General features: G+C 36.7%; 1 protein-coding gene across 1 annotated transcript; it reads left to right on the top strand.

Moving 5' to 3' along the window:
- The first annotated feature begins 8,178 nt into the window (after positions 1 to 8,178).
- Positions 8,179 to 14,341, top strand: bag5 (BCL2 associated athanogene 5). The gene has a single exon (XM_048600371.1). It carries the CDS (start codon positions 8,386 to 8,388, stop codon positions 9,730 to 9,732), a length of 1,347 nt encoding a protein of 448 aa, XP_048456328.1. The 5' UTR covers positions 8,179 to 8,385; the 3' UTR covers positions 9,733 to 14,341.
- The last annotated feature ends 1,959 nt before the right edge of the window (positions 14,342 to 16,300 follow it).

Genomic DNA, 16,300 nt, shown 5'->3' with positions numbered 1-16,300 from the left:
TGGGCCCTTCTTCAGAAATTTCTGAATTTCTGAATTCTGAATTCAGAGATTTCTGAAGAAGGGTCCAGACCCGAAACGTCAGCTTTCCTGCTCCTCTGATGCTGCCTGGCCTGCTGTGTTCATCCAGCTGTACACCTTGTTATCTCAGATTCTCCAGCATCGGCAGTTCCTACTATCTCTAAGAGTCAACTGCATTGCTATGAATTTAGAGTCAGATGTAGGCTGGACCAAGTAAAAACGGTATATTTCATTCTCTGGAGGATATTAATGAATCCATGTGGGTATTTATGACAATTGATAGTTTCATGGTCCTTGTTACTTGAGATGGGTTGGGTTTATGGGAGGCATGTTTATTGCATTGATGGAGATTACAAATCTGTAGTGAGATAATACACCTATAAGGATGCTTCAAAGACTGAATTTATTTGGTTATGGTTAAACAATTGAAAATGGGCTTTTCTTTTGCAGATGTTGAACATCGACCCTGGATAGTGAGAAAGATATAAATGAGCAAATCTATCAGAAAAATTCAGAGAAATGTGAAAAAAAAGCAGGAATAGGAGGGAATTTCACTTACTCAAATATGGACTGGAAATGGTTTAGGGAGGTGCAGGTGCACAAGATAAGGAGCAAGTTGTGAAAGAATAGTTGAAAGTTCTGTACACATTTTCTGATCAATGTTTGGCATGATGAGAAAAGGAGCAGTGCTGGATCTAGTTCTAAGGAATAAAGTAGTGCAAGTGAACTGTGCTGTAGTGGAAGTGTGTTGGGTAATAGTGCTCGTAATATGATTAAATTTAAAGTCTTTTCAGAAAGGGACAATAAAAAATTAACAGTTAAACTGCCCAACTGGGTGAGAGCTAATTTCCATGATTGTCTGCGCAGTAAAAGAAAGATTGTCCAAGTAAACAGTAACCGAGCGATAGCAGGCCTTGGTTAAGGAGTGTTTAGGCATAAATCAAACATATTCCCGTAAGAAGGAAACAATGAGGAATCCAGGGCTATCCAAATAGAGATTGCAATTAAACAGAAAATAATGAGCCTTATGACAAAATCAGGAAAATATTGAAAATGGGCACAAGTGGATTGAAGAAACTCGTGGGTTAAATAAACAAGAAACGTTGTGTTTACAAAGCATCTTTTACAACCACAGGACATCAGAAACTGCTTTACAGTTAATATTGAAATATTGTTCTAATGTAAGAAATGCAACAGCCAGTTTGCACACAGCAAGCTGCAATGAATAACAGTGTGATAATGAGCAGATAATCTGTTTCATTACCATTTTAAATGCCGATTAAGGAACTAATGTTGACCAAGACACCAACAGTACATCCACTACTGTTCTTTGAAATAGTGTCATGAGGTCATTTATATACACGAGGCAGATAGAGACTCGGTTTAATGTTTTATCTGAAAGATGGCTCCTTCACAGTACTTCACTACTGCACTGACTTATTCACTTGATTTTAGTTCTGTGTTTAAGTCCTGAAGTATGACTTAAACTCTCAGTCTTCTGTCTCAGAATGTGAGAATGCTGTCAGTTGATCCACAGCTGACCCATGAAAGCTCACGTAAAAGAGAATCAAGAAATATATAAACAAAGAATATAAGAATAGTTTAAGAAATGGTTAAGTCAATTAGGGGCATGAAATAGAATTAATATTGCAGTGGAGGAGATGTTGTACAATATAAAAATGGTGAAAAGGCTATAAATAGACTGTACACAGGTCCTGCTGTTTTGATGGAATTCATCCTGGATTCCTAAGCTGTTATCAGAAGCTATACTTACAGTCTTGTTCATTCTTGGAAACAGGAATGGCTCCAGATAACTGGAAGATCCCAAATATTGCATTGCTGTTTGTAAAAGTGAAGAGGGATACTCCAAATAGATACTAATCAACCATCTAAAGTCATTGGCAGGTAAATAAGTGCAGACAACTAAAGAGGACCAAACCAATTATTATTAGGAGAGTCATGGTTTAAAAGTGGGCAGACAGCATGGATTTGTTAGTGAGAAATTAAAAAGCAACAAGGTAATAAATATATATTATTTACAGCGCAGAAACTGATGTTTTGGACCAGAAGATTTATGAGTTTATGCTCCATTAAAGCCTCCAACACATCAACAGATCCTTCTATTCCTTTCTCACTCGTGTTTATATAACCTTCCTTTAAATGCATCCTTGAAAGTTGTTTTGATTACTATTTGTTTGATTACTATTCTGGGGTAAATTCTAAGTGTGGAACCACCCTGACTAAAGAATTTTCTTCTGAATTCCTTATTTATTTATTCAATGACTTATATTTGTGGCACGCATTAATGGAAAATTTTTCTTTAGGTCTAACCTGCCAAACTTCTTTGGAATCTAAATGACCTCTGTAAGATCATCTTGGGTATAATAAAATATACCCATTTTATTAATGGGTATAGGAACAGGAGTAGGTCATTCAGCCTTTCAAGCCTGTTCTGACATTTAACTGGATCATTGTGCTTCCACAATCCTCTGAGTTAGAAAATTGCAAAGATTCACAACTATGTGTTTTTCAATAAAAGAAATTATTCATTTTAGCCCTAAATTCCCCATATTTTTAAATAGAGTCCCCTAATTCTAGACTCCCCAACTGGGAGAAACATGTTGCCTGCATCTGTCCTAACTATCATTTTAAGTAATTTGGAGATTTCAATTAAATCATCTCTCTCCAAAATTCTATAGAATAAAGGCCAGTTTGCCCATTCTTTTTTCTGCTGTCCCAGGAGGAAGTCTGTTAAATCTTTGTTGCACTCCCTTGATGGCAATAATGTCATTTGTGAGGTATGGAGACAATGCACAGTCCTCCAGATCTGATGAAGGTTCTAAAGAATTGAAGCAAGACTTAAGTACTACTGTGCTGAAACCCTTTTGCAATAAAGGCTAATATTCCATTAGCCTTCCTAAAAGCTTGCCGTACCTGTATGTTGGCCTTCAGTAACTTACTGACTAGGACACCTAGATCCCTTTGTATATGTATGCTTTAATTTGCCAATCAATAAATACTCTGCACATCTGTCCCTCCTACCAAAGTAGACAGCCTCACATATATGCACATTATATTGCATTTGTTATACTCTTGCCCACTCACTAAGCCTGTCCAAATCCTCCTGAATCCACTTTGCAAATTCCTCAAAACACATATTCCTGCTTAGCCTTGTATCATCCTCAGATTTGGAAATATTGCATTTGGTCCCCATGTCCATTGATATATATTGTGAATAGTTCAGACCCAAGTACTGATCATTTTTGTACCCCACTAGTCTCAATATGCTAATGCAAGAATGACCTGTTTATTTCTACTATGTTTTCTACCTGTTAGCCAATTATTAATTCATACCAGTACATTGTGTCCTATCCCACGTGGTTTAATTTTGTGACCAACCTCCTGTAGGGGACCTATCAAAAGCTTTCTGAAAATCCAAGTACACTACGTCCATCATCACCCTTTTGTGAGTTTTGTTGGTAATTCCCTCAACAAGTTTGCAAACATGATTTTTTGTTCACAAACCCATGCTAACTGCCCAACCAGATCATTATCATCCAAGTGTCTATTTATCACAACCTTTGTGATGGATTCTAGCGTTCCTTGCTACAATTAACTTGGCTTTAGATCCCTGTTTTCTCTCTAGCTCCCTTCTTAAGTAGTGAGGTGACATCTGCTGGCTTCCAATCTGCAGAAATTAATTCAAAATCTATAGAATTGTGGAATATGGTCACCAATGTATCAACTACCTCTATAGCCATCTCATTCACCACTCTGGAATGTGGAATACCAGACCCCAGGGACTTAACAGCTCTCAGCCCCATGAATTTCTCCAGTACAGCCATCTTACTAATGCTAACTTGCTTCAAGTCCTCATTCTCCCTAGTTATTGATCTTGATTCTGGGAGATTTCTTGTATCTTCGGTGAAAATGAACATACAGTAATAATTTAGCCACTTCCCTATTTCTTGTAAATTCTCTTGATTCTGCCTGTAGTGGACCCACATTCAGCTTAGCCAAATTGCATGTCTTTAGAAGCATTTACAGCCTGTTTTTTGTATTTTGCTAGATTGCATTCATATTCTATTCTCCCTTTACTTTTAGGTATCTTTGCCCTCCTTTGCTGAATTCTTCCCAAACCTTCTTAGTCGTCAGTGTCTGCTGTCCCTTGCTGTTTCCTAACTCCAGCCGAGTAGATTCCATACATTGTTCTTCCAATCCGGGATCCTTACTTAGTAATGTATTGGTCCCGTTCTTTATTATTGGTGGAGCTCCACACCCTTTTCCTTCTTGTCGGTAATTCTGAGATGTCAAATATCCTTAAATGTCATGCAGTCATGTTCTGTAGTGGTAATTATATTGTACTTATGTATTTGTGCCTTTAGAGCATCTACCTTATTGCACATTCTGCATGCATTCAGTTAGTGTGCCCCTAACATTGTCTTATTGAAATAATTCCACATTCAAAGCGTATTTGATGCTTGGCTTTGTTTTTATGTCTTCTAGTCTTCTTGTAGCTTTTCTATTTTCTGTTACCATGCTTAGTTCTTGGATCTAGTATACCTTTCTTTGAAAAACATTTTTCCAGGACTCTGTACTTTAATTCTGGAGGTTAGCATTGTGCACAGTACGTCAAATGTGATTTAACTAAGGTTCTGTTCAAGTTCAACACAATTCCTTTGCATTTGACAAAATGCTGGCAGATCTGGCAGAACATGTGAAGAGAGAAAAACAGATGAATGACTTTGTCTGATGTGTGCTAAGCATTTCCAGCATTTTCTGATTGTTTTCAAGTCATTTCATTTTCTCTGCTCTTCTGAATTGAGTCTGAACTACACAACATGGGATTTTGTCAGTGGCATGACTGTCCAGAGCTAGCATGACTGCGGGAGATATCCAGCACTTGCTATCATGCGTGTTATGACAGAACCAGTATCTGAAGAAGCTCCTTCTCAAAATCCCTTAAAGCCCCATTCCCAGCTACCTGACAGTGACACCCTCCTTTTTTTTAAAGTACATTGCTGCCTACCATATCCTGGATAAAACTGTTCAGAAACTGCTAATCTCCCTTATGTGATGATGCCCGTACAACTTCCATTCTAGATAACAGCAGGGGAGGGAATTAGGCCACAGTGTAAATCAAGGCATTGTTGCTCAGAAGGCTGACCAGATTGCGGGGACCAGAATACAAATGTAGTAATAATAATGCTCTAAAATTGTGATGATAGATGGTGTTTTTGAGGCTAAAAACGAGTATTCTAAAGTTGTTTGCTTGGACTTAAATAAAGCCTTTGATGAGTTTCCACATTGTAAACTAATTAGAAAAGTTAAATCATAATGGGATTCAGGATGAGCTTGCTAATTGGATACAAAATTGGCTTTAGGTAGGAGACAAAGGTTAGTGCTCGAGGGTTGTTTTTTGGACTGGAGGACTGTAACCAGTGGTGTTGCATAGGGATCGGTCCTGTGTCCATTTCTGTTTGTCATTTATATAAATGATATGGATGACAATATAGGAGGCACAGTTTAGTAAGTTTGTGGATGACACTAAAATTGGTGGTGTAGTGTCCTGCGAAGAAGGTTATCTGAGATTATGAAGAGATCCTGGTCACTTGGGTCAATGGGCTAAGGAGTAACAAATGGAGTTTAATTTGGATAAATGTGAGATATTGCATTTTGGTAAAACAAACAAGGGCAGGACTTATGCAGTTAATAGTAAGGCCCTGGGTAGTGTTGTAGAAAAGACAGGCCTAGGGGTTCAGATACATAGGGTGGTTAAGAAGGCATTTGGCACACTTGCCTTCATTGCTCAGAGCTTTTGAGTATAGGAGTTGGAATATCTTGTTGAGGTTGTACAGGACATTGGTGAGCCCTGTTTGGAGTACTGTGTGCAGTTCTGGTCACCCCATTATAGGAAAGATATCAATAACTAGAGAGCGTTCAGAACAGATTTACTGGGATATTGCTGGGAATGGAGGGTTTGGGTTATAAAAATAGGCTGGGACTGTTTTCACTGGCACGTAGGAGGTTAACTGGTGACTTTATAGAGATTTATGAAATCACCAGGGACATAGATAAAGTGAATTGCAAAGGTTTTTTCCCTGAAGTGGGTGAGTTCAAAGTTAGGGGTGGTATTTTTAAGGTGAGAGGAAAAAAATTTTTAAAAAGACATGAGGGTAACTTTTTACACAGAAAGTGGTTTGTATGTGAAATGAACTGCCAGAGGAAGTGGTGGATGCGGGTACAATTATAATATTTAAACAATATTTGGATAAGTACATGAATAGGAATGATTTGGAGGGATATGGTCCAAAAGCATGCAGATGGTTTACTTTGAGAACATGGTTCAGCGTGGATTAGTTGGACAGAAAGGTCTGTTTCCATGTTGTATGACTCTTTGCCATGTTGCTTACAAGTGTCAGAAGAAAGGATATCTCACAGCAGCCAATGAGGCACTAGTCTCTATCCAGTTTTTATGTTCAGTGTTGGAGCATGTATAAAATGACTGGATAGATATATGGAGGAGTTCCTGATGAAATGCAATTAGGAATTAAATTTAAAAAGCAGGATCTTGAGGCTGAGGAAAGCAGCCCCATGTTACCAAAGATATGTAGAATGGGTAATTGATTATTGAAGTTCAACACAGTTGCCTGAAAATATGAGGTAGTATATTTTGCGCAGAAGAACAGGGGAGCCACTTATTATTTATTGGGTAGAGCAGCAAAATAAACCATTCATTAATATTTACACTTCAGATTAGCAACATCATTTGTTTTTCAAAGTACATTAAGCCCTTAAAATCAGTGCACTGTGGATGCTGGAGATTACAAATAAAAATAAAGTGTTGAAGAAACTCAGTAGGTCTAGCAGCATCTCTGGAGAGCGAAACAGTAAACGTTTGAGTCAGACATGACTTCTTCAGAACCAAGTTCTATTCAATTCTATTCATTTAGAAATGAAACAGAGTAGGAACGTTATGCTAAACCCCAATTAGACCACCCTTCCAGTTCTGGTCATGTCTTATTCAGAGGATGCAGAGAATCTCTGCAAGAATGATGCCGGGTACACAGGCATACATATCGAGAAAGGATTGACAGCCTGGGTCTTTTCTCTCTTGGGGGAAAAAGAGGCTAAGTGTGATCTGTTAGAGGTCTTAAACAATGCCAAAGGTTTTGATTGAGTAAATACAGAGAGATTATTTCCTCTCCCAAAGAACTAGAGACCATCGATTTTAAAAACTAGTCACCAAGGAAACCCATATGCAAGTCAGAAGAAACTTCTTCACTCATATATTATCAAGACTTTCAAACTCATTATCACTGGGAGTGGTTGAAGCATATCTTAAGTGATTAAAGAAAATCTGGTCAAATGTTTGAGGGGGAAGTGAATAGATTGTAACGATGGTACATTTAGATGAGAAAAGATGTTGGGAGATTTGAGTGGACCATAAAGATCGTCATTGATTAGTTGGACCAAATGGCCTGTTTCTGTGGAGTTTATCTTATATAATCTAATGTAATTTCTGAGTCCAAATAGTTTTATGTAAATGATGACTAGTGACAAATAATGATATTCAGTGATCTTATCTGATAGGGTTTGGAGATGAAAGGTGAATTGTACTGGTTTCTGCTGGGGAACAATCTGAGTGATGAATGGAACATTGACAAATATAGTTAGAGAGGAGGAGGTTATAGCTCCTTATTTAGCTTTATTGTTAGTAGACAGTAATTCTATCCATCTAACCTGATTGGGTTGTTTGAAAATAAGAGGATTGAAGGTGATGTATAATTATGCATTTTCACAAGTATTTGATAAATACCTTCAGGAAACAGAGATTGCATTAATGGCATTAATTTTTAAAAATTGATGTTATACAGATGGTGGCAACTTTTGTGTGTAGGCTGTATAAAGGATAGGAGGCAGAGATCAATACTTGTGTTGCCTACTGCAGTCTAAATAACACTCAGACATTCTTAAGGTTGAGCGCAGCCAATTTACTTTTAAATAATTTTAAAAGCGACATTTTTCTAAAGTATTTGTGGCGTTTTAAAAACTCAAAGTCACTGCAAAATCTAGATTGTGTTACCACAGTGGGCTTGCCTCAGAATTTTGCCTTGCCATGTGGAAGTCAAATGCTAGGTTAATTAATTGTGTCACGATTTCTGTCTAAACAAAGAACATGCATTAATATATTTAATAAATGCATAGATAGAGTAGAAGGCAATTTACAGATCTTCCACTTAACAATACTTGAATTCTGGAGGCAATAATAAATAGAGTTTAGGTCTGATTCCAAGAAGTAACACCTGACCAACATGTTTTGCTTTAATTTCAGACACATTATGACTCATTAGGGAAAAAGGGAATATGGCCATGGGTCAACAGCATCCTTCCATGATTAGAATCCAAGAAATTCAGAAGGAAATCAATGAAGCTAGACGACTTGTAGTTTCGTTCAGTGGTACACAGTCTGATAGAGAATACAAGCGCCTGGAGAGCACCTTGACCAAGTTGCTGTTTGAATTAGATGCAGTAGACACTGATGGCAAGCCTGACATTCAGCATGGCCGCAAAAGTGCAGTAAACGATGTGGAGGGGCTGCTCAAAGAGTTAGAACAAATTGCAACTCACCCATCTCGCCTGAAGGTGGAAAAGGTCTTCAGTGATGCACAACAGTTGGTAACGAATGAATTATCTTCAGCTGGGGGTTTGATAACTGAGGAATTTGCTGAGCGCATCCAAGAAATTATCTTTCAACTGACACAGGTGAAAACAGGAGGAAAAATTAGCTTGAGGAAAGCTAGATATCGAGCTTTGACCAAGATTTGTGCACTGCAAGACATCATTGAAAATTGTATTGGTCGGCAAGCATTAGCTTTGCCTCTGTCTGCAGATACACACCCTTCTGTTCCCAAGATCAACTCTGTTTTATGTGAAGTTAGCAAAGCAAGATGGGATGTAATTGGCCTGCTTATGAACCTGAATACCTTGGAGAACTGTGCACATCTTTCCCGTATCCTCACAGGATTGTTAATGCAATTGGATGCGATTGATGTGGCTGGACACTCAGAAGCAAGAAACTATCGGAAACGTGTAGTGCATGAAATCAATTGTTTACTAGAACATTTGGAGATGGAATCAGAAGGCGAGGCTGCAGGAAGTTACGATCTAGCACAAAATCAGTCCATCAAACAGATAGAAGAAATAGGTCAGAAGACAACGCATTTAAAACAACAGCTGCTGCAACTAGAAAATGCCTCGGATCTCCATTTAAAACCAAAAGGAGAACTGCAAAGTCTTCTCACTGAATTAGATAAAGTAGACATTGGCAAAAATCCATGTATCCGTGAAGCTAGGAGAAGAGCCGTAGTTGATGTGCAGGCAGTAATAGCTTATGTTGACCTTAAAGAGACACTTGCAAAGAGAGAAAACATGGAAGAACAGCTTAGAGATGAACATCCTTCACAGAAGGCTATATGGCAGGTCCTGAGTGATTTGTCAGAATTTCAAAAGCAGGTATTGTCATTTGATGGAGACAGAACAGACAAGAATTATGTGAGACTGGAAGAAATGCTCACAAAGCAACTCCTAGCACTCGATGCAGTAGAGACTCAAGGGAATGATGGTGCTAAGGTTGCCAGAAAACAAGCAGTGAAATTTGCTCAGAATATTCTGAATTATCTAGACATGAAAACGGATGAATGGGAATATTGAATAGCAGTTCAATGCATGAAATATAGCTTTTGTGACTCATGCTTTGCACTATTTCTAATAATTTAGAAGAATTATTCAGGCACATTTAATGCTATCAAGAAGATTAAAGTTCATATTATTAAATTATGTAATTAATTTAGCTAGATTTTTCAAAGAAAATTAAAGAGTTTTCCTTATACTTTGAATAGTAATGAATGCTATAAAGGTGGTTTAGTATTTCATTACATTATTAAGATTTCAAACAATATATGCTTTGTTAGGAACAACATTATGGAAAGGCAGTGGATTATAATATTTTAAAATATCATGGCAAATATATTGATAGCTTTAGACCCCTGGGTGTTACTTGATTGATTGTTTTCAATCCGTTCATATTTTTCTTGGAGTCCATTCATCTCTAGCATATCAGCTGACTAGCTGAGACAACTGGGCCTTGAACTGCAAGCAAACCATTTCATAGATAATTAATATGGAGTGCTGAAAGTGAGCACCCTGATTTTTTATTTTTTTATTTGATTGTGTATTTATATCTATTGCCTTTAAATCAGCCTCCTGTGTTCCCTGTGCACACTGCTGTGTGCAGTTGTGTAGCCACTGAAATGCATAGTTCATGGAACAACAGGCCACGCACAAGCAACAGACTGTTTAATTTGTGCAGTCATGCAGTAATCTTGAAAGCAACCCAGAAATGCAAGAAATAAGCTGCGCATGTCAGAGAGAATTTTGAGAAAACGTTAAATTACACATTTACCATGCTAGCATGTTATCCCCCTGGCTTTATTGCTTTCCCCTAAAAATCCAGCTGTGTTGAAGAAATAACATAGAAAAGTACTAGATGATTTTGAAGGTAAAATAATTGAATGTTATTGTTAAAGACTTGACCCACAGACCTGACAATGATTTTTGACATGTTGTGTGCCTGTTTGGAAATATTTTGTCAAACATTTGCGCACTGCAGTTGAGAATCCTTCCACAATTTTTGAGAGTCAGACAATTGGCTTGTATAAATGCATTATGGGTAGAAAAGTTCTGTATGAGCAATTATACTTCTTCAAAGTGCAGTTTGAGTAATGCCAAATAATACTCAATGAAAGTAAAAGAGTTTAATCTATTTGAATATATGTCAATTTTTCTGAAATTGAAGTAAGGTTGACTGGCTATTTTTTTAAACACAATTGGGGATTGGTAAGTGGTTTATAATTACTTCAATGCTTCTTCCAAGGTTTAGCAAAGAAATTTTGAAAAACTTTACGATTTTATTCTGGCCCAACTTGATAGTGGCTCCAATATTTTATAGTTTGTTTACATCATACAATAATGAATCAATATTATACACTTTCCAGTGAATGAGACCAAGGTTAAGGAAGTTAATTGTACGTTTTAGTTAAGGCAAACCAAAAGTGCATTATTTGCAATGCCCTTATTCAAATCAATAAATCAATCAATCCATAAAATAATGTAACACTGTATGCATCATGGCTGTCCTCATCCCACAAAAGCTGATTCAATTGGTTGTATCAAATGAATTATGTAACAACGTGTCCCCAGTATATCCAGAAATTGATGATACATGTCATTAGTTAACTTTTAATTGATAGTACTGAATATTGTCGTAATCAACCGTTGTCTTGAATATAGTTTAAACCTAAAGTATCACACGTTAATTATAGGGATTGAGAATTATAGTTAAAAACATCACTGGTGTTTGAAATGGGTGAGGGCCGTAAAGCAAATAGAGCAATATCAATTTGCATTTATAATCAGAAGTATATAAATTCAACAATGTTTTTACTTTCCAGTTAAAAACAAATAAGCCGTCTGTTTTTGAAAAATGCATTTGTATGAAGCCTATTAAATTTTTGTTTTTAGTGAGAGTTGATATTCCCTTTTCAGTATGCTGCATCCCTAATGTGGAGTAAAATTAAACTGGATATAGCTACAATTTAAATCAAAGGATTGAGTTGCAATAGCTTGATCTTCAGGCTGCATGGTTGACCTGCACTTGTGTATTTTGTAAATAATAACATGCTCTTCTTTCTAAAGAGAGAAACACATCAATCATAAATTGCTTAAAATTTGCCCTTGGAATTCAACTGTATCTCAATACCTGTGCTATGCAATTGCTGAAGATGTGTCGTTAAATGCCTTAGTTTTGTAATGGATCAAAAATTTCAATACCTAAACACTGTGATTTTAAAATAACATGTAAGAATAATGCAGATTTGTAGCACAGTATTATTGTGTCACAAAGAAATCTTCAGAAACTGATCCTGGTACCTGCAATATGTGCTTGTTTCTTTTTACACAATGCTTAAATTCAGTATCAAAATATTGGATGCATGAAGGACCACTGTCACACCCGGTTCTTGTTTTCATAAATGTATCAATTTATTGTAATTTTTTGATCAGTTGGATGGATGTAGTTGAAATCAACAGTTCAAAGTTTGCCTTACAACAATGATCTCAACTGTGCAATATTAATGTTAAATGGCACCAACTTCCTTAATTTTTTGAAAAAAATAAATTTGAACAGAATTTTTTTGTTTGAATTGGCAAACAAACAATGTTGTTAACATTTGCTCAATTGATTTTGTAATGCATACACTTCTAAAGTTACTGATTATAACAGATTTAATTGAAATACCAGATGAAGTTTCAGTAAGCATCTTATTGATACAATTATACATTTCCAAGGGTCCTCGTGGTCAATAACAACGTGAACTTTTGCATTTTGCATATTTAAAAATATAATCCTTTGCATAATCAGTTTGTACTTTAGATAAGTTTCATCCTCCATGTGATTTCTATTTAAGATGCAAGGTATTTCCAAAAATTAAAAAAAAGTTTCTCTAATCACTTTTTATCATCAACAAACAATGTTTATTTAAATAATACTACTAAAGATTCATGGTAACTGTAGTATTTAAATGTTACAGATCAGCATTTTATGTTTTCTTTGGAATGATGATAATGTTAATTAATAGGGTATTTATAATTGATTTGTTTGAAATAAATAACAACTCGACTTCTCAATTCAAATACTTGGCTTAAATTCTAAGTTTCTCAACTTGTTTGACAAAGATTATAAAATGCTATTTTGCAATACATCAATCTATAATTACAGTAGAATTTTATTAGCATATCTGAGCAACAGAAATAATTGCATTTGGAAAAACACTCAATTTTTCTTTGACTAACAATAGCAGCCCAAAGAAATTAATTTTATTTGCAAGGGTGTACTGAGTTTCTAGCTAACCTTTTAAGGACTAGCATTGAACAAAATTGTGAATTGTTAAAAAAAACTACTAAATGTGTTAAATTCATGTTAAATTGCTATATGTAAACTAAGGAATTAGTTGCCCTCCCACTATCAGCATACTCTGGTTGTAATGTGTTTCACATATTCCGTGCACTCCAATGACTTGCCAAAGCTTGTTCAGCAAAGCCCCTAAAACTGTGACTTCCAACATCTTGAAGGAAAAGGGTGGTGGGTATCTGGGAATGACATCATCTCCAAATTAGACATTAGCCTAAGTTGAATAAATATTGCCATTCCTTCATAACTGTGTGGTCAGTATTCCTACACAATTGCCACATGCAACGATTGTTGAAGAAGGTGATTGATATCGATATTAAATTCTGACCCTGCCAGTAATGCCTAATCCTGTGGCTAAATAGTTTAACATAAAAACTGAAACTGTTTGGTTAATGTATTCTGAGGAGACTAACATCATTGAAATTGTGGATAAATAAACATAGAATGAAAAATGGGAGTGTAAAAGGTGCAGTAGACAAAAGGTGTTCAGATGTTTGTTTGGGGTCACACTGGTATTTTTTGAGATGCTATGTGTAACTTTTTTAATATAAAATATTGGTGTCCTGCTTGAGAATTTATGCACTAATATGTTCATAACAGCCCTGTCTAAATTTGCAATTTTGAAATGTAAATGTGACAAACTGGTGAATTAAAAACAAAATACTGGAAATAGCAGTTCTGGCAGCATTTACAGAGACAAAAGCAGAATTAATATTTCAGATGATTAGTCATCTGCCTATTTTCTACTTCAGAATTTCATCATCTGCAGTATTTTGCTTTTGTACTAATGTACCTGAGACAGTAGATTTTCAGGGCTGAGTTATGAGGTTGTGGAGAATGCACATGACACCCAGGTTTGCAGGTTTGACCATCCTCTAAAGCCACCAGGATGCATTGTTTATTGGCACAGTTCATTTCCACATCATCTAACGGATTTGTAGAGTTCAGTTTGTTGTACTCAAGATCGTGTGGTACCACTTACTGATTTATGAATGAATTGAGTAAGAGTGAATGCTCTCAATTTGCCTTTGCTGAAATAGGATTTGACTAGCTTCTTTTCATTTTGTAGATAGTTCCGCCATTTATTTTGGTGTTTTGTTTTGCTGATCCTTTTTGTCTATGCTGTCTAATAATTCAATCCTGCTAGGTTCAAGAGTGTATTTACTATTGTATTTCTTGTTGAATCGTGTTAAAATTAAATGCTGTTGAAGTTTTGATTGATTAAATGCATGTTATTGTTTGTCTTAACTGAAACCTAATTCAATGTTCCTGTGAATGTATTAAATAGAATAATTTGGCAAATAAAATAGAATAAAACTTTGTATAATCTTCTGCCAATTTATTGTTTACTATCCAAGGCACTGAGCCACAGGACAAAACTTTTTTTAAAGGATTGTATGATATGAGTCTGAAGCAAGCAATATTGTGCTCTGCAGTTTGGCTTATTCCTAACTGCATATTTAACTGCTCCATCCATAATAAGGTCCAGAAGTGGGGATGTTTGCAGATAATTGCAGTGTTGTGTTCTGTACTGTTTCAAATTCTTCAGATAATAGAGCTCATTGCAATCATAGGCTATACCTTTCCTACTGATAAGCCCATTTGCAGCATATGTGAAAGAATCAGCTCCTCAACAATTCTGTCTCTTCTACTTACAAGGGTGACTTTTCTCTGATCAGCTAACTTCTGTGATTGAATTTTTCTGGACATTTTCCAGACAGATTCACCCTCTGCCCTTGGGTATTTTGGAGCCTTATGATGGAAAGGCCACCTACAAGTTCCCACCTAAGCCACACACCATCCTGACTTGGAACTAGATTGCCAATACTTCACTAACACTGGATCAAAACTCTGGCACTCCCTAACATCATCTACACAAGATGAGCTGCATTATTTCAGGAATGCAGATCACTACCACGGGCAGCAATGGTCATTTACTGTGAGAGAAGAAATAAAACATTGGGTTATGACAATACCAGCTAGACCTGTTTAAAAATTGAAAGAACTGTGGATGCTGTAAATCAGGAACAAAAACAGAAGTTGCTGGAAAAACTCGGCAGGTCTGGCAGCATCTGTGAAGAAAAAGTTAGAGTTAATGTTTCGGGTCTGGTGACCCCTCCTTCTCAAAACTTCCATAAGAACACCTGTGAATCTGGGCAGCCACTGCCTCTCCTTCTGGTGAAGAAACCCTTCAGGTTTCTGTACAAAATCAAAACAGCTGGCACAGTAATGCATAATAGCCTTTTACTGTTCTACTTAGGCAGTGTTTCTGTTTAATATGTCACCTGAAAGATTTTGCTAAAGAGCTAGAATGCGGTAAAGCCTACAACATTATGAATGAGGTCTGTGCTCCAATACCAAATATGACTGTATTCAAGTTACATGTAAAGTTGCATGGGGATCTGTTCAGTTGACTCAAAAAGGCATAAGTAGATAATCCACAAGAGCTTGTATGACTACCTTGCGTGATTATAACAAGAAAGGCTTTGACTTACAAAATCTTACAACCAATTTTTATTTTCATTAAAAGCAATGCCAAACAAATGCTACTACCATAGAGTCATACAGCACAGAAGCATATCCTTCAGTCCAACATGTCTGCAATCTGATCTAGTCCCATTTGCCAGCGTTTGGCCCATTTCCTACTAAACCCTTGCTATGCATATGCCCATCCAGATGCCTTTTAAATGTTGTAATTGTACAAGCCTCCACCACTTCATCTGGCAGTTTGTTCCATACATGCACTGCCCTCTGCATGAAAATGTTACCCACAGGTCCTTTTTAAATTTTTCCCCCTCTCACCACAAATCTATGCCCTCTAGTCTTGACTTCCCCACCCTAGGATAAAGATCTTGGCTATTCACCATATCCATGCCCTTCATCATTTTATAAACCTCTATAACATCACCCCTCAATCTCCAATGCTCCGGGGGATAAAAGCCCCAGCCTATTCAGCCTCTCCATATAACTCAAATCCTCCAGTCCCAGCAACATTCTTGTAAATCTTTTCTGCACCTTCTCAAGTTGAAGAACAGTGGTCTCTTTCCCCATATCTTTTTTGACTTCAGATATTTACTGAGTATACCCTTAATAAGTGGAATAGACTCTGCCTTAACCATTCAATGTGTAAAACATTCTGTGCTTCAGCAACCCTTCTTTGTGTAGAGATAACAGTGTGGAGCTGGAGGAGCACAGCAGGCCAGGCAGCATCAGAGGAGCAGGAAGGTTGACGTTTCGGTTCGGGACCCTTCT

The sequence above is a fragment of the Rhincodon typus genome, chromosome 8, assembly GCF_021869965.1.
Source record: "Rhincodon typus isolate 14 chromosome 8, sRhiTyp1.1, whole genome shotgun sequence".
NCBI lineage: Eukaryota > Metazoa > Chordata > Chondrichthyes > Orectolobiformes > Rhincodontidae > Rhincodon > Rhincodon typus.
Note: the sequence above shows the minus strand (reverse complement) of the source record. Positions and strands in the feature narration are given on the sequence as shown.

Excerpts from the sequence above, each read along its gene's own strand:
- bag5 (XM_048600371.1), top strand. The coding sequence starts at position 8,386 with ATGGCCATGGGTCAACAGCATCCTTCCATGATTAGAATCCAAGAAATT.